At 40.8% G+C, this 19,819-nt stretch overlaps 1 protein-coding gene across 1 annotated transcript in view; it reads left to right on the top strand.

Annotated features, from left to right (window-relative positions):
• APBB1IP (amyloid beta precursor protein binding family B member 1 interacting protein) overlaps positions 1-19,819 on the top strand; it is a 54,021-nt gene that overhangs the window by 3,361 nt on the left and 30,841 nt on the right. Inside the window, exon 2 of the mRNA XM_081834317.1 lies at positions 18,213-18,284. Coding sequence (XP_081690443.1) covers positions 18,213-18,284 — 72 coding nt within the window. The remainder of the gene's footprint in view (positions 1-18,212; positions 18,285-19,819) is intronic.

Raw genomic sequence — 19,819 nt, 5'->3', positions numbered from 1 at the left:
GGACATAAAAATAAAAAAGGGACTACCCCTTTTCCTATGAGGGCATAAGAGTTATTCTCTTATTTCAGATCACCACAGAAACACTGTATTCAAGAGAACTACTTCTACTGTACCCTGTTCCCATTATCTATACATATCTATACATATCTAAGAAAATGTATATGCTGCTTGATTGTAATAATACCTCTTGATGGTTTACAAAACACATGCTACACATATAGAAACACAGTACACACAAACACACACACAACTACCTCATATGTATAACTGTTCACAGATCATATGTATATTGTAATAACAACCAGTTAAGCCAATTGTCCCCCACTGGTGAAGTTCATGCAGAGCATCTAGGGAACAAACAATGTTTCCCCACCTTTTGCAAAAGTACACAATTGGAACTACCGTACCTGAATTGAAGACCTGGAAAAACCATTCAGCTATGGGGCACATCTGCATAGAAGTTTCCTGGACTGGTATCTGAAAGTCATAGGAATATAGAAAGACTGTCCATCTAGCAAACATTGTCCTCCTCCTTCTGTTAAAAAAGTGGAGGTGCCAGGGATTGAATTTAAGACCTTCTGCAAGCAAAGCATGTGGCTTGTCACTGACCCACGAAGCTGGACTCAGTCAGTTCACCAGTCATGTACTGTGTGTGAGAGAGACACAAATTTGCAGAACTTAGTACCTGGCTTTTAGCACCTTGGTATTTTTCTATAAGATAGCTAACTCCAAAGAAAAATATTTTCATACTCCTTTTCCACAAGGCATGCATTGGATTTAGAATGGAAAAGCATAAGCACCACTTGTGGCCTCAGTACAATTGAGTAAAGATATTACAAAACCTCGATTGCTTATTTCCTGCTTTGTCGGCGTTGAACATTTTCCTGGAGCAGAAAAGAAAGAAGCTGGATTCTGTATTTTTCTCAAAAACTGCACTTGCATCCGGAGGCTTTCAGAGCTGAGCAGCCATCAGGCATTGAGAACGTGTTACAGACAAAGTACACTAAGGACAAATAGGCAGAAGTTTCACCACACTTGCTGGGAATATATACTGAAGTTTGTCCAAAATAGCTAGCTTCCATTTTGCAGGCCAGATGTGATGTGCACATGCCTCAGTCTAAGCTTACCTTTATGGCTCCTAAGAACTGTCTCAGACTAGAGATGCCTGCTTTTCTCTCACCGCAACTTTCCTCTCTAGTTCTAGTCCTGACCGTGTACCTTAGCCTTGGACCAGAAGTGCAGGAAGCCCAGGATCAGTATTCCATGCATTCCAGATAAATGTTGTTGCTGCTTTGCATACTGAGATGAAAATTGATGTTCAAAATACAATTAAATAATTGCCTACCTGGTGCTTGTATGAGGATGCCTTCCTTATTTTACTTTTCTGGAGAATTATGTGTTTTTCAGTTCCTCCTTCCTTATTAGAATTGGAACAGAGGAACCGGTTTAAATAACCCCACACCCTTTTCACCTTTAGAAAAAGGAATGAGGTGGGGGGGGGTTAGGACTTAAGATACGTGAACCTAACTTAATTTTTGTGTGTTGGCATTCATCTGTCTCGAGAAACAATTGAAGAGTGCGCCTTTGGGGTAATTCAGACTCACTGCTTTGTTCAAAGTAGAACGGATGTATATTCAGTGCACTCCTTTCTTATTAAACCTTCAAGGTTTACAGTGTTAAATGTTATCTTTCTTACACTGCAGTCCTATGCATGTCTGCATGCAGGAAAGTACGGTATGTTGAGAACTGCACTCTCAAAAACTATTATACCCATGAACAGAGCTACTTGTGTCAAGCAGTATTTGTTTATTTATTTGTTCATTGCATTTTTAGTCCACTCTTCCTGCCCAAAGAGCTCAGGGTCATGTAAAGAGCCTCCCCACCCCCCAACATTTTATTTTCACAACAACATTGTGAGGTCTGTTGGTCTGACAGATAGAGATTGGCCCGAGGCCACCCAGTGAACTTCGTGGCTCAGTGGGCATGTCAGCTTGAGCCTTCCCTTTGAGGTCAACACACTGATAACTAGAATAATAAACCATGGGACTTCTAATGTCTTGATGCATTTTGAACAAGAAAATCTGGTATTAGGGGAAGACTCTCTGTGTCTCGAACAAAGCCTCATCAGGCTTCAGAACTGCAAACTGGTTTGATGTTGTTTTTGCATTATCGTGTGTTTTATTGTATGCATTTAAAATTCATTTTTTTGCTGCAAGTTACCCCGAGAACCTGATTCTAGGGAGGTTTATTGATGCCTCAAACAAACCCACAGGATGATAGTGGTGATCCAGGGGGTGGTTAGCGGTTTGTTTTGTTCTTGTTTTTATTATATATTTTGTGCTTTTTATCATGTAGTTCTCTGTTGGGAACTGTCCTGAGATCTACAGGTGAAGGGCGGTAAACTAACAACAACAACAACAACAACAACAATATCATTTCTAATTTAGCCTTTGTCCTTTTCTGTGTTTTCCTGTGCTTCCAGGCAAAAATAAAATTAAAAACAACACCCTTTTTCTTAAAGTGAAAAGCTCCATTTTCACATGTAATTCTTGATATGCACCAGTGGTTTTTGATATTTCAGTTGCATGCAAAATTCAACAGAAATTTAAAAGGTGGGTTATCGTTAGGGGAAGAAAGAGTCTTGCTTGGCAGAATGTATTTCCGGTTTGTGTGTGTGTGTTTCTGACAGAACAACAGACTTGAAAAGATATGGAAATGATGCAATAACTATATAGAAAAATATAAATATGTAGAAAACAAAAGGAGACAACTTGTTTGACCTTGATTGTCTGAATATTGCATCGGATACAGACAAGGCCATATTCTAGTGCAGCTAAGAAATATAATCATTAATATACAGAACAGTTATTGAGTTAAAGAAAAGCATGTAACTACGGTATGTTGTAAATTGGATTGTCTTTCCTCTGCTGCTAAGCATATACTGTGTCAGGTTAATTTTCATTAATAAAGATAAAATAGGCCACATTTCGAAATGTTATGACTTTAGCATTGACTTCACTCTCAACCTATGACAGCATTAAGCAAAAATACATTGTTGCATCAATTTGCAGAAGGAGCTTCTTATCATGAGGAATGATTATTTAGGGGAAAATAATTTCATTACTTATGAATAATATCAGTACTGTCCATATTCTAGTGTGGATTCCTTCTTTTTAGCTTTTTATTCTATTACATTCATTATTCGATTCAAGCAGGCCTTTCATATTCTGTAATCTGCATTTGCAATGTAATTGACAAATCCACTTGCTATCATTTTCTCTTGGCAGAGCAGCAAAATTTAATACTGCCCTGTTCCTTTTACCTTTTGGGGGGGGTATGTGCTTTTAATTTGTATTTATTGCCTAGTAAAGACTGGGTTTGGGGTTGGTATGCTGGCTTAGCTATTTGACCCCTTACTTTCCTTAAATCATAAGAACACCTGATCCTAACCATTTTCCAATAATTTGTTTAGCAAACAGACACTTTCAACAAATTTTTATCACAATTGTTTTTGTAGGTCAGTGAAAGGCTCTTCAGATAAAAAATCATAGCATTGTGTGGTCCTTCAGTATACATTATTTGTGTATACAATACACAATATAACCTTACAATCCTTAGGAGAAGGCCATAGTTCAATGGAAGAGCCTGTGTATGTTTGTCATATGCCCCATTGATGTGTCTCCTTCACGGTAAAATCCCATATCCCAGTGCACATGACCACGAATCTGAAAATACAACCACAATATGAAAATACAACTAAAAACAAATTGCACCATTTTGGCTTGCCCATATTCTATAGACATAGCCTCTGTACCTTTAATAAGTGCAGAAATCAACAGATGACTTTTCCTTGGCATGGAAGTGTAATATTTAAACTGGTCCTCTGGCCTGTGAGCGCTCCAGTTGGAGAACAGCCTTTACCAAAGGTGTCATGGGCTTTGAAGACACTGTAACTCAGGACGCAAGGGAGTAACATGCTAGGAGGAAGGCACGCTTGGCAAATCTACACCATGATCAGTTCCCGCCCGGAAACCAATGTCCCCACGGTGGAAGGACGTGTGGATCCAGAACTGGCCTCCACAGTCACTTACGGACTCATTGTTGAAACTGTGTTTATGGAAGACAATCTTACTCGGCTACGAGGGATCGCCAAAGAAGAAGAAAAGAAGATTCTATAGACATAGCCTCTGTACCTTTAATAAGTGCAGAAATCAACAGATGACTTTTCCTTGGCATGGAAGTGTAATCTTTAAACTGGCCCTCTTTTATATTTCTAGGACCCAACCCATTTTTGTGAGTATAAGTTTTAGGTTTAAAAAAACTGTTTTTAACATTGTGCTTTAACCTGCGCTGGGAATGTAGGGTGGAGTGCAGGTAATAAATTCATAATTAATTGCCGCAATAGCTGCACTTACGGATTTTTACTACATTAGTGCACCCTAAAGATAAGTTGCTCAAGGGGATCTTTGCTGTGTGTGTTTTCTTTCAGGAGATGGCTTTAAAGAAGGATTAAGGAAATTCATGGAAGATAAGGCTATCAGAGAATAATAACCATAATAGCTGTCAGGGGCAGACCTTGGTAATAGGATGCCTTGTGCAAGGCCCAAATTTGTTTTTTGTTTTTTTTTAAATGATATTTTATTAAGTTTTAACAATAAAAAAGATTATAAAACAAACAGTAGAAAAACACAAAAGAGAATACAAAAACACAAAAATACAAAAGTACAAAAAAATCCAACAATTAATATAAAGACAAAATAAAAAAGAGCAAAGAAAAAAAACAAAAATCCCTCTTTTTTATCTTCTCCTCTTTGATTAACTTATTTTCCTGACTTCCTCACGTCTCCCTTTTTTGTATTCCACTTAAAAATTAGTTCAGCAAATTCGTTAACTTCGAGCTTTCTTCTAACATCAGTCCATTCTTACATAATCTTTACCTTATTACCAGAACCCCTTCATTTCATTTCAGTGTCATCAACATTCAAAAATTTTACAATGTTTCTGTAAATAGACTTTAAATTTCTTCCAATCTTCTTCCACCAACTCTTCTCCCTGGTCTCGGATTCTGCCAGTCATTTCCGCCATTTCCATATAGTCCATTACTGTGCAAGGCCCAAATTTGATGCCTGCTCCCAGCCAGCTTTAAGGAAGGAGGTGTGAAGACTTGGGCAAGATCCTAGAGCCCTCCCACCTCCTGGGAAGGGGCTGACTAGGCTTTGGGTAAGAGGAGGGCGGGCTATATAGGACCCTGTCAGAACCCTCACTCCTCCTTCCCATTGCAAGTGGTTACTAGGCTTTGGGAATGAGGCAGGAAGGCCCCACCTTGGCTTGGCGCCCTGTATGGGGGAAAACTGGTTGCACTGCCCTAAATCTGCCTCTGTAGCTGGCCAAGGTCAGAGGCGGCATGCTAACTGATGGGAAACAATACAGTGGTACCTCAGGTTACATAAGCTTCAGGTTACAGACTCTGATAACCCGGAAGTAGTGCTTCAGGTTAAGAACTTTGCTTCAGGATGATAACAGCAATCGTGCTCCGGAGGCGCAGCAGCAGCAGGAGGCCCCATTAGCTAAAGTGGTGCTTCAGGTTAAGAACAGTTTCAGGTTAAGAACAGACCTTTGGAACGAATTAAGTACTTAACCCGAGGTACCACTGTAGCTAGAGATGGCTGATATTGCCTTCACGTCCTGCTTGCAGGCCTCCCCTAGGCATCTGTTTATAAACGGCGGGAAATCTTACGCTGGACTAAATGGGCATTTGTTGTGATGCAGGCAGGCTCTTCTTATGTAACGTGCGAGTCTAGGATTTAAAGGCAGGTGATCCCCGAATGTTTTGATGAGGCACTTCCACTCATGAAACTTGTGTCCTTACAAGTTAACCAGAACTACATGTATGCATTTTGGAAAATAGTTCAGTTCTTATAATCTGTGCTGGATGACTTCCTACAGAATATGTACCAACATTTTCAGATATTTGGATTTTTGATCTTTTGTACAACAATGTGAAATGGCAGGTTCATGTGGATCACAGCATAGGATGGGGAATAGTCATCTGAGAGTGACTTTAACAGATTGGATTTTTAAAAATTTTCTTACCATTTCTAGTTAGCATACTTTTCCTGCCACCACCTTGCCCCCCCTCCCCCCCCCCCCGCAACCCAGTGATAGAATTTTGACTGAGGTTGAGTCAGTTCTTGCCTCCCTAGTATCAGGTAAAATATTTTCTAATTTCTGTGAACTAAACATAGAGCCTTATTCCTGTTCTCCCAATGACAACCGATGGACATTTTTGAGGTGCCTCATATTGCTTAACCAATTAAACTTTTTTTTTCCTGACTTCAGTTTTCTCTTCAAGGAAATTTCTCAGAAATATAAGAATCTCACCAGTTCAATCTGTCATGCTAGTTTAGACAAATCACCACTGAGGTCTACTGACAGGTCATGCTATGGAAAAGCACTACAATCTTTTAGAGTCATCATATGATCAGCCAAGCACCCAGATCTTTCCGTGTTCTGAATACATTAGCAATAGCTGTTCCAAAATGGTTGCTAAGGACTGTACATTTCTTGGCATTATTTCTGTAGCCCCATGACCAAGCAAGAGAACAAGTCGGTTACACTTGAAAGCAGACTTACCTCTGAAGAATCTCTCAAGTAGAATGTCCAACAATAATATAGTATATATTAACTTTTATATTAAGGTGGAGAGAATCTTCTGTCCTAGAGATCTCTCTGTGACATGTTTTATAAGGGGTGGTGCATTTGGTTATATTCAGCAATTTTGTTTTATTTTTCACCAGTCCATGGGTGTCTCATCACAAGTAAAAACATGTGATGTGAACTTTCACATAGGAAGTTGCCTCAGACCGGGTCACTCTATTGGTCTGTCTCGCCTGGCATTGTGTAGCTTTCTAGGATACTAGACAACGGTCTTTGCTATACCCTTCTACCCAGTCTTTTTTAATGGGAGATGCTTTGGGTTGAACCTGGGACCTTCAGCATGTAAAGCAGGTGCCCCAGCAAGATCCGTGATTGTCACAGCTCTAAAAAGTGCTGTGGACACTTTGAGGCTGGGGGGTGGTGCCTAAATATAAGTCACAAAGAGAGGTGCTATGGGTCAGCTGGTGATGGTGATTTGCATTTGTCATTCACTTCATTACAAAAAAGTCTCAAAGCAACTTAGCAACGAAATAAAACGACAGACATACAAAATAAATGGAAAGCCATTAAAAATGATGTGCTGCACAAGGAGTGCCAAAGTTCTTCTGGTTTGCACAGTATGATGCAATTTTAGGCGCACGCACAACCAAAAAGAAAACAATTGTGTAAAATGGGCCTAAAGTTGACTTGTTTTGTGTTCCTGTGGAATGGATACAAGTGGCTTTAAGGAAGGTAATTACTGGTTATTGTGAGTCTTCCTGACTACAAAACTCTACGCAGTTCGCTATGCTGAGGATGTGTGCTTTATACTTTTACCCAAGGACAGTTGCATAAAAGGACTCCCCGTCCCAGCTGCATTTGCCCTCCCTCCCCTTCCTTCTGTCAGATCTCAGGGAATAAAGGCTGCATTTCAAGATAAGACTGTGCACTGTTTAGTGCACGGGTGAGGATTTGAGGCTCCCTGCAGGGAGAACTGATGAGAGCAGTTAACTAACCGTTGATCCAGTGAGCCGCAGGAGGGGTATGGGAGGATCCTGTCTACCAATCAAAGAGAGAGGCATAACTTTTTAATGGTTAAACAACAACAATGTGAACTTTTACTTCAACGAGAGAGGATAAACATCTTAGAAGGAGAATCATTTTTTGTTTTTGTTTTGCCTTCTTTAGTCCTTGGGCTAGAAGCAAACTCTGGGAAGTGGCAGATGGAAGGACATTGCTTTGAACACATAGCTCTGCAATCCTAAAGGGGCAACCCCTTAATCTGCTTCCACTTTGATTAGATTACACAGATAAGAGGTAAACCGAAATTTGTCATAGGTTAAAATTGTGGGGGGAGTGCTCTAGAGTAAGCCATGTATTTTAAAACAACTTTATAGTGTAAACTACCCTGTGAGCTTAGGATGAAGGGCAGTATATAGATTTAAATACTACTACTACTACTAGGTTATTAGCTATACGTGAAAACAGTGGATAGGCTTTTACTTGCACACCATTTAGATGGCAAGAGAGTTACTACAGCAGCCTATGAACACATGGAGGGTGAGACCCGGGATAAGGGAATAGCAAATAAGTTGCCTTCCAAATGCTGAGGACTCCAACTATCATCAGCCCCAGTCAACCTGGCAATGGTCAGGGATGATGGGAATTGTAGTCCACAATGTTGGGAGGCTATTTCTGCCTTACATGATTTCTGATTATGAAAAAACAGCTACGCATTGCCTTCCTGAGTGATTGTTTCCTACCTGAACTGTTCTTTTAATTACTTTATTTATACAGGTATGGTTCATTTTAAATATAAGTATTTCTAATTAAACTTAACTGAAGGTGTTCCTTCAGTCCTTCCCCCACCCCATCAAACAGGAAGCACACAGAAACGTTAAAACAGATGTTGGGGCAAGCCTGTTGTTTTACAGCACTGACTGCAGAGGTGCTTTATGGCTTATGCTGCAATTGTATGCTGTGCTGCTCTGAATTAGAATACCCTCCAGACTATAGACAACTGTCCCTTTAAGATAGTTGAATATGGCAAAATTTCAGAGCAGAAACTGCTGAATATTCTCTCCCATGCCTCTCTTATCAGTCACATGCAGGTCTCCTGAATCACAAGATTTAGGGGGGTTTTTTTGCTCAGTTAATCCCATGTAAAGCTAATTAATAATTTTGCTGTACTGTTCCTGCTGGGGCAAAGCAGCTACAGCTGCAATATCAGGAGCTAACTGCATGTTATGTGTAAACTGGTATAATAGAGTAATCTGAAAAGAAAACAGCTTTGGTGCCAGTAATTTTGAGTGGCTAAGCACTAAGGGGGAGTGGTTGTTAACCCTTTTTCTGTTCCCCTTTTCTCCTTTTCAATTTGCCAGCTGCTTTCCTTTTTTTAAAAAAAGGCTTTGGAGCTGCAAAACACATGACATGTAGTTACCCCCTCAGCACAGCTGATATTTGCAAATGAATTGAATAGTTTTGCTAATTTATTGGTGCTTAAATAACAGTTAAGGAAGAAAAATCAATATTCGATAATGAGGCTTCCTGTATATCTGTTATGGAGCATTATCAATAATTGTGTTACCGTTAAAAAGTTTCATAGTATTCATAAGTATTTTTATTAATGTGAGGGGAATATAGCCAAGGGTCACTTACTGCAAGGCCATTCAGATAGTCTTTGCTTTATGATTATTGAACACTAGGCATTTTAATAAAAAAAAATTGTTAAGCCAGTGTCATCTATTTCTATTTCATTCTATGCAAAACGTTTTTATGATTTTTTAAAAATAAATTGGATGAATCTGTTTGATAAATCGTGGCAGTTAAATCATGGAGTTAAATTAAGCCCCCTGCCTCCCTTTTAAAAGTAGTTGCTATTCAGCACAATCCTCTGCATGTTTACTTAGAAATAAGTCCCATTGTGTTCAGTGGGTCTTATTCCTTTGTAAGTGTTTATAACTTTGCGGCATTACTAAGCTGGATAACTGGATATCTTACACTTTATGTTGCTCTGTTCATCTTGCTAAGGTTTTCATTTATGTCGCTTGCTATAATAAATTAAATGTGTGTAGGGGGAAATATGAGGTTCAGGCAGTTACTGCATGACCAGCAGCTTCATCCATGTGCTTTGGTGTTCAAATAAATTCTTGCAACACATTTCAAATGCAATGTTGTACAAAGGTACCTATTACCTATTAAAGGTAAAGAGCTCTGCAAGTGTGGCTTTCTCCCGATTGAAGTGCAGAGTGTTTGAGGACCGGGACATTCGCAGGGAAACCAAAATGCTTGTTTACAAAGCTGTTGTACTACCAACCTTACTATATGCTTGTGAAACATGGACCACTTATAACCGCCATCTCCAACTCCTTGAAAGATTCCATCAATTTTTCAGTGTCTCCGAAAAATTTTAGAAATCACTTGGGAAGACAGGCGAACTAATATCAGTGTACTGGAAGAAGCAAAAATCACCAGTATCGAAGCAATGATTCTTCAACATCAACTTCGTTGGACTGGTCATGTTGTGCGGATGCCTGATGATCGTCTTCCAAAGCATCTACTCTATTCCGAACTTAAAAATGGAAAGTGTAATGCTGGTGGTCAACAAAAGAGGTTTAAAGACTGTCTTGCGGCAAATCTTTAAAAATGTAGTATAAACACTGACAACTGGGAAACACTGGGCTGTGAGCGCTCCAGTTGGAGAACAGCCTTTACCAAAGGTGTCGTGGGCTTTGAAGACACTCGAACTCAGGACGCAAGGGAGAAACGTGCTAAGAGGAAGAAACGCTTGGCAAATCCACACTGTGATCAACTCCCACCCAGAAACCAATGTCCCCACTGTGGAAGGATGTGTGGATCCAGAATTGGCCTCCACAGTCACTTACGGACTCATTGTTAAAACTGTGTTTATGGAAGACAATCTTACTCGGCTACGAGTGATCACCAAAGAAAGAAGAAGAAGGAACCTGCCTATTCTTAAGAATTGCTAAGCTCCTGGTTTCCCCCAATCCCAGTGTGCCCCATCGGCAGGTGGGTGGTGCCCCATCGCCTGTCAATCACCTGATATTAATATGGCACCAGAGGACCAGTTTTTCCTTTGAACCATTGCAAGTTGTGGTGCATAGGGACAGCCTAGCCAAGTAAGGCTTGAAGTTGCCACCTATCAGCTGATAGGAAGTGACTCCAAGCCTGCTTCCTGCAGGGATCCACTGTGTGACCAAGATCCCCACAAGGCTTGAAGTGATAGGAGGTTTAGCCCATTGGAGTTTGCCATATTCCCACCTTGGGCAGGGGTCAGCTGCATTGTCCTGTTCCCCAGTCATTCAGCCAATCCCAGCTCCGTGTCAGTCAGCCAATTAGCAGGGCAAGAAGCTTCTCTTGCCAATGCACAATTTGGATTCAGGGTTGACACCTGTGTACTGACAGGCCATGTCCCTAGCTGCCCCAATCCTAATATCATATTAGACATGAGGAGGTGGGGCAGGCGGGGAAGTGGCCTCACGGGCTAAATAGAATCCATGCTGGACCTATTTAGGCTAGCAGACCAGGTATTCCCCACCCTTATGGGATAAAAGTTAATGTGGAAAAGAGTTGTCTTTCCTGCCTCCATTAGAAGCATCTTCCTTGATGTGGCTGTATTATTATTACTACTTTTTTCATACCCTTTTGTTTAAATTAAAGCAGTCTGATATGCACTGTTCCTGCACCACCTCTATTCGTTTGAAAAAAGTATTCCCTCCTCTGTTTTTTTTTCAGGCTTTCTGTCAAAACTTAAAATGACCTTTAGTTTTTCCCGTTACGAATTGTTCAAAGATTTAAACCTGTTTACTCATTAACAGTCAGAAACTTGAGTCACCGAGATACTTAGTAGAGAACCACTTCCCTTTTTTAAAGACACTTCTGTACTGTGGCACATTAGCTTCAGCTGTAGCAGCAGTTGCGACTGTTACTGGTCTGGGATAGCTTGATGGCATTATATCAGGCATTGGTAACTTCAAGAATGGATTACAGTGGTACCTCAGGTTACTACCTCGTTCCAGAGGTGCATTCTTAACCTGAAACTGTTCTTAACCTGAAGCACCACTTTGGCTAATGGGGCCTCCTGCTGCTGCTGCACCGCCGGAGCCCGATTTCTGTTCTTATCCTGAAGCAAAGTTCTTAACCTGAAGCACTATTTCTGGGTTAGCGGAGTCTGTAACCTGAAGCGTATGTAAGCTGAAGCAGGTGTAACCTGAGGTACCACTGTACGGTACTGCATTGCATTCTATGTGGGGCTTCCCTTGCGGTTGAGCTGGAAACTGTAGCTAGTGCAGAATGCTGCAGCACAATTGCTGACAAGAGTCAGATTCAGCCAACATATTCCACCTCTGCTCAGAGATCTGAACTGGGTGCTGACCTGTTACTGGTCCAGGTTCAAAGTGTTGTTATTGGTATATAAAAACCTCAACATCTTGAGACCAGTTTACTTGAAGGATCACCTTTGACACAGATGTGCCTGCTTGACCACTTTTGTCAAGTCTATCCAGACATGCAATTTTATTATGCATACTTGTTTTCAAATTACTTTAATATTAGTGGCATTACTAATGTTTTTGATAATTATACTGTATATATGTGTGTGTATGTGTGTGTGTGTGTGTGTTGATTTGTTGATTTTATCTGTAATTTCGTAACTATTCACACTATTTTATGTAAACTGCTTTAAAGATGTTCTATTTTAGAATTAAACAGTCTACAAATTCTGTTAAATAAATAGATGGGTTTTTGCTTTTAATAGAACGCAGTGTGGTTCTGTGGTCAGGTTTCAACTATCACTCTTGAAATTGCCACTCCCTGTACTGCTCATTGGGTATTACCTCACCTCAGATTTTGAAATATTTTTCTAGCTCTGTCAACAATCCAGAATTCTTCCTGGCAGTAATGTTCAGGAAGAAGAAAAACCCTCCTTCCTGTATGTGTGAAATTCTGCACCCCTTTTCTTGAAATGACTCCCACTTCCAGTTCTTTGAACAGAATTTGGAGCCTGGACAGAGAAAGTCTGTTCTTACTATTCAGCAGTGACTAGCCTCCCAGCTAACAGCAACTCCCATCAGCCCCAGTAACCATGGCCAACAACAAGGGATGGTGGGAGCTATTCAACAATGCCTGGATGGGCACACGTTTCCCCATCTGTACTGTGGTAGAATCTACACTGTTGGAGGGTGAAAGATTTCAAAATAGAATGCAACCGGCTTGAACGAAGGAAAAAGTGGCATATGCCTATTCATTGTCAACAGCACCTCAACATGAGACAAAAACAGCCCCCCCCCCAACCACCACCACTGCACCCATCTACAATGCAGATTGGGTGTGTAATAGACCATGGCATCACACAAATTGGGTGGCTCGCTGTTGAGAAACAGATTTGCATTCATGCTAATGTAGCCATTGTAATGGCAGACAAGAGTACTTCAGTAATACTACTAAGGGCTCATCCAGGGAGGCCTCATGTTGAGGATCAAGAGCAGCTTCAGCACTTACTGATCTCCCACAGGGTAAATATTCGGGATGCTTCAGTCCATAATGGTTGCTGATGATCACCATTGTTAATAAAGACTGCAGCAGGACTAGCTGTTTGGCTCTCTCCATACTAATAGCATGGCTTCTCTGGGGACAAGGTACTTTTCTCCTCCCACACTCTTTGTTGTGTGCCGTGGTGCCAGATCAGAAGGACTGGGAGCTGTTGCCTAGATGAACCTTTGCTTTCTTGCATCTTGTCTCCCATCAAGCAGATTAAAAAGGAAACTGTACTGTACCATGTTCTCTCCCTGACCTGACCTGCTGCTGCTTCACAGCTCCAGTTCGTCAGATTTATCTAATTCCTTCAGTGGAATAGGGGCATAATCAACAACGTTAGTCTTGTAAAAACAATATCAAATTCAGTGCATTGTTACATGTTATTAATAAACAAGATCTAGGAAAGCGGGCAACATGCCACATTATCAAATTCCCCTATTACAAATATACTTCAAAGCTCATGTTGCCATTTAATATAAATAACATTCCCCAAATATCTATAAAACCAACCTGCCTGAAGGGCATACTTTTATTTGATGTCATGCTAATCAGTTTTGGTGTGCCAGAAATTACATTTGCTGATGGTCCATCTGTTTTGTATTTATCTTATGTGATAAGTGGTGTTTATTTGATAAGAATCAACGCGATGAATGTTTATGAAATGCAACAATTTTTTTGTCTCACTAAATCATAAAATCAATTGTTTTTGTCTCACTAAATCACACCCACGAGTGCCATAAAGTATATCCTGGCATAAATTTAACAATGAATACCTTGAAGTGGTGTTAGAAAGTGGAGACGCATTTTTCACACTAGCTTTCAGATGTATAGTGCTGCACTTTCTGTACTTCAGTAATCCTGCTGATGATTCATTTTGACTTAACAAACCTTTAGGTTAAGTATGCTATGGTGTGATTATCTGGAAATGCTCCCGCGTTGTTTAAAACTCATCTCAGTTTAAAACAGCCTTCACCAGCCTGTTGCCTTCCAGATGTTTTGGATTCCAACCTTCCAAGTTGGCAAAGGCTGGTTTGGAACATGGTTGGTTCCTGTCCTATTGCATGAGATTGAGCCAAGTGCCATGCTCCAAATTATGGAGGAATTTTTAAAAAATATTGGTGATCTATATGTACAAGAAGCAAATTCTGTATGTGTACCATGCTGTGGAGTGCTGTGGTCATTTGGAGAAGAATGTTAGTTCTATCAGTTCTATCCGTTCCTCAGCACTTTGCTCCCATTAGCACCTTAGCATGTATGACTGCATCTGCAGTGGTATACCTTGGTTCTCAAACAACTTGAAACCCAAACACTGCAAACCCAGAAGTAAGTGTTCTGGTTTGCAAACTCTTTTTGGAAGTCAAACATGCTCCGTTTTGAGTGTTATGCTTCTGATTTGAGTGCCACACTTCCATTTTGAGTGCCACACTTCTGTGCTGAGGTCTGTCTGTTTTTGCTACTGATTTTGAGATCTGTTTTTGTTTTTTGTGACTGTGTGGAACCCAGTTCAGCTACTGATTGATTGATTGATTGATTGATTGATTGTGTGACTGCACATTATTTATTGATTTCATTTTATGGATCAGTGGTCTCGTTAGATAATAAAAGTCGTGTTAAATTGCTGTTTTAGGGGTTGTTTTTAAAAGTCTGGGACAGATTAATCCATTTTGCATTACTTTCACACCTTGGTTTGGGAACGCTTTGGTTTTGGAACAGACTTCCAGAACTGATTAAGTTTGAGAACCAAGGTACCACTGTATGTCTCTCTTTTTTTGTAAACACCTTTGCAGGCAGAGGCAAAAGTGCGGGGTGTAGTAGTTCAGAGCTGGACTGTCTCTCTAGTGTGGATTTGGAGAATGGGAAAATTCTATTAAAGAAACCAAGGCCAAGCCTAATATGTGCATTAAAGAATATGATTATTATAGCATGTTTCCACAAGTTACTGCATTGGGCCATTTTATTGGCTTATAGGAATCAAGCACCAGTGCTTAGAGTCTGTCCATTCTCTTGCATGGCTATAGTACTTGACCCAATTTCTGGTACTAACAGGAATTTATTAGCCTGTGAACACCTACCCAGCAGAGACAGAGACAGGGGGGTGGTCCCAAAGGCTTGCTGAATGTTTCTGTGCCAGTTTTTGAGAGACTGTGCAGTGCATCATATTCCTGGTAATTTGGGGGATTTCGGTGAAACGTGACTGACTCTGACAGGCAACGGGCAGCCTAGCCGGCAAGAGGAAGTTGCCGTTTTAGCTGCAGTGGTGCAAAACTTCAGTTATGCTGCTAAATTTAAGCAGCCTCTTAGAACGGAGCTGCCCAACCTCATATTTATCTCATAAATATTAAACAGCTTGAACTGCATATTAGTCAGCTATGCCTAGCGGGGCCTTGGTGCCTCTTTCTCTCCCTAGCAATTACCGTATCAGCGCAGATCATTGGCCTGTTCCTTCGCCTACTGCTCATTTATGGTAATCGGAGGCATGTGGGGGCTGTGCTGCAAAAACATTCTTGTTACAGAGGCAATAGTCATAAACTCATGGCTGAGGTTGTTTCTATCCAGGAGAGAATAGGGTGATTCTGCTCCCTATTAATCAGAGACTGGTTAATTTTTCTTCACAACTGGCAATGCGTTAAAAAGCTGTTGGCTAGGAGAAGCTAATTAGAAACCTCAATTGCAGAGTGTTGAATAAATAGCTACCATTCATCAAGTAGGGGTGTTTTTTCCTTGCAGCATGGAATTATTCTGAGTCCCGTCCTGATCCATGTTTATTTTGAAGTCCATTTGATTTCAGAAGGGACTTGCTTGGGATTCAAGCCTGAACTTGTTTTCCTGGATACTTTTTGAATTCTTTTTCAATAAACCAACTCAGCCACACTTCTGAAATGTGTGTGTGGTTAATGATGAATAAGAACGGGTGATAAAACTACAGTCAAACCTTGGGTATCAAATGTAATCCGTTCTGGAAGCTTCCATTCAGCTTCCAAAATGTTGGACAACCGAATCACGGCTTCTGATTGGTTGCAAGGGCTTCCTGCTCTCAGCAGAAGTCGCATCAGACTTTCAGCTTCTGAAAAATGTTAAACTGGAGCATTTACTTCCGGGTTTTCAGCGTTCGGGAGCCGAATTGTTTGAAAACAGAGCTGAAAACAGAGCCGAGGTTTGACGGTATTTGCTATGAATTTTGGATGCTGACATTAACTTCCTCTTTTTCTTTTCATTTTACGAAGTCTTCAGTGGGGAGGGGGGTGAAATAATGAGAGTTTACTGTCATTTGATCACATGTATCATGCATGGCCAGATACACCAGGAAGCCAAGTCTGTAACTGCCGCTAGATTACAAAGCAGCATGGTAGGTGCTGGAATGAGTCAAGAGCAAAGCACCTGCAATTCTGTCCCCAGAATTGTGCATTTGCTTGTTCACAGTCTGACCTTGTGTAAAGTGTGAACCAGGCCACTTTTGCACCTTATTTACAAAGAAAGTGAGAGTGTTTTTTTGCTACAGAATAATACACACACACACACACACACACACACACACACACACATTTTCACAGTGGTACCTCGCGTTACATACGCTTCAGGTTACATACGCTTCAGGTTACAGACTCCGCTAACCCAGAAATAGTACTTCAGGTTAAGAACTTTGCTTCAGGATGAGAACAAAAATCGTGCTCCAGCGGTGCGGCAGCAGCGGGAGGCCCCATTAGCTAAAGTGGTGCCTCAAGTTAAGAACAGCTTCAGGTTAAGAACGGACCTCCAGAACGAGTTAAGTACCTAACCCGAGGTACCACTGTGTGTGTGTATATATATATATACACACACACATATATATGGCTAAGATTTCTTTGAGTGATAGCCCTAAGAGAAATGGGAATTAGTTTGGAATTGGCTAAATTTTATTGGGGGGAGGGGAATCAGGAATGGGTTCAGCCATTTGCCTGCTACCGAGTTTCCACCCGGCTGTATGTTGAGTCATTCTCACATGTAACAGTAACAAGGTTATGACTTATGCAATCTTCCCCGTCACAATCATGTGTCTGGTGCGTGCTTTCTTCGGTACTTTAGTATTCTGCAGCCTTTACTGTATTCCTTGGCTGCTAGGAGATAATTTTGCTCATTTGTTACTGTTTTCAGCAAGGCATGTTGGCTGAAAAGGGTACGCTCCACAAAGCAGGCAGCAAGCTGACTTTTATTTCTTTGACAGAATAGTGTAAGCATCAGAGGTGAATTGAAAAGATCAAATAATCTGTGAAAATTTCTTCATACACTGTTTGGGTGGTGGTCTCCAAAGAATCAGACTTCTCCAGTAGCCAATGAAGTCATGTTGGATCAAAAGGAGAGGGCTGAAATTACTCCAGGACATGCTTTACTGAACTCTGACGCTGGGGTGCCTTCAGATTGTCAGCATTTTATGTGAGGGATTCAAGCGTACTGGGAAATTTAGGTTTGTGCAATTAGAATGAACTTAAGTGATCTGTTGCCTTCGTGCGAGAAATCCACTTTAAAAAATAAATGGGCTTTTTGCTGTTAGGAAAGTGACTAAGAAATACACTGAAAGGTGTGGAATGAATGAATGATTTAAAGGAAGACATATAAACACCCCACATGCTAATTAGGATGAGCGCTCATTGATTTATAACCTTTCTACAAACAAATCAGAACAAATGTTCAATAAAGACTAAATAAAATCTAGTTTCGATGCAAGCTTTGTGTGAGCAAATCAGGATGACTGCTGAGTAAGTAGGATATTATTTCTTTGGAGTAGGAAAAAGACACTGCAAGAGCAGTATAGGTGTTTAGTGACCTGCCCTAGAGGGGGACTATATCTGAGAATAACTAGTCTTATAAAAATGCTTTGAAAATGAAATGGTTTCTTTCAGTAATAATAATGGGAGAAAAGCTACAATTAGTAGTAAAAGAATGAAACTTGAGGGCATCGCTTTTATGTTGCAGAAAAGTTTGTGACGTTTTTGGTAGGCACTGAGGCTCACTGCTCTCACCCTTGCCTGATTTTTGTTTTTCAGATGGAGGAAACATGTGAAGATATAGATCAGATGTTCAGCGATTTATTGGGGGAAATGGATTTGCTGACACAGGTAAGTTATGCTTTCTTAGCTGATTTGGAGAACTGGTAAAAGAAGGTAAAAAAGAAGGAATAAAGAATCATTCTTCCTGTCTCCATTCATCGTTGTTCTTTCTTACTAAATATTATTATTTCAACATACCGAGACTGATTCCTCATCTGCTGCCCCCACGTTGCCCATGAAATAACCAGTACCAGTCGCGAGAGACTTTTTGCAGCTGAAGCAGAACATTACAATGCCTGTTGTGCTAGACCAGCACACCTATCCACATTTTTTTAAAAGAAAGGATAAAGGACACTACAGTCATACCTTGTAAGTCAAACAGCTTAGTTCCCGAATGTTTTGTCTCCTGAACTTCGCAAACAGTGACTGTTCCGGTTTGTGAATGATTTTTGGAAGCCGAACGTCCAACGGGGCTTCCACGGTTTACAATTGGCTGCAGGAGCTTCCTGAAGCCAAGCAGAAGCCATGCTTCAGTTTTTGAACGTTTTGAAAGTCGAATGGACTTCTGGAATGGATTCTGTTTGACTTCCAAGGTACAACTGTATAACTATCCCTGCATGCATTATGTGGGAATGGGGGATTGTATAGCAGAAACAGGTTACTACAGGGGTACCTCGGGTTACATACACTTCAGGTTACAGACTCCACTAACCCAGAAATAGTGCTTCAGGTTAAGAACTTTGCTTCAGGATGAGAACAGAAATTGTGCTCCAGTGGCGTGGCAGCAGCAGGAGGCCCCATTAGCTAAAGTGGTGCTGCAGGTTAAGAACAGTTTCAGGTTAAGAACGGACCTCCAGAACGAATTAAGTACTTAACCCGAGGTACCACTGTATGTCGTTGGAGAACATATTTGCTCACTAAATTCTGCTTTCCCTCTTGCGGGATGTGGGGAGACCCCGTATACAGGGGACCTTGTGTCTTTCATTTTCAGCCATTTGTCTGTTAAACCCTTCTCCCAGCCCTTCACCAAGCTACTTTCCTTCCTGTAGGGGAGTTTAATTCCCTCCCTGGCCCACCTTACCTCTCTTCTGCTTCTGATTGCTGAGTCCTGCAACTGTTTTTCCTTTAGAAAAAGAAACCTCTGGGAAATGGGTCGCATATATCCTTTGTAATGTCAAGTTGGCCTTTAGACTTCAGCAGAATGCTGGCAACGTAGCAAAATAAGAATCTATGGCACAAATTACATAAATTTTGAAAGTGTAACTTGAAGCACTTAACCTGCCACTTCGGTTTTTATATATGAGTCCCTTGGCATAAAGCTTTATTTCTGATTTTTTTTTTATGGTGTTCAGATAGGTTCCGTCAGTTGTATTTTACTCTGTAGATTAGGAATTCTGCTGGAAGGAGCTTGCAAACCAATAAAATAAAATAAAATATTGTTCATACCACCCCGACCGCCACAGCAGTGCAAAATTCCAGGGCTCCAGGCTCCTACCCAAGGTTCATGTTTCCTTTGGAAATGAGGCACAGGGGAGACTGTGGTGTCTTTATGGCATAGGGCTTATGGACACAGATATATATAACCTGAGCCTGCCATGGAGGGG

The sequence above is a fragment of the Podarcis erhardii genome (genome assembly GCF_964252035.2).
Source record: "Podarcis erhardii genome assembly, chromosome: 12".
Classification (NCBI taxonomy): Eukaryota; Metazoa; Chordata; class Lepidosauria; order Squamata; family Lacertidae; genus Podarcis; species Podarcis erhardii.
Note: the sequence above shows the minus strand (reverse complement) of the source record. Positions and strands in the feature narration are given on the sequence as shown.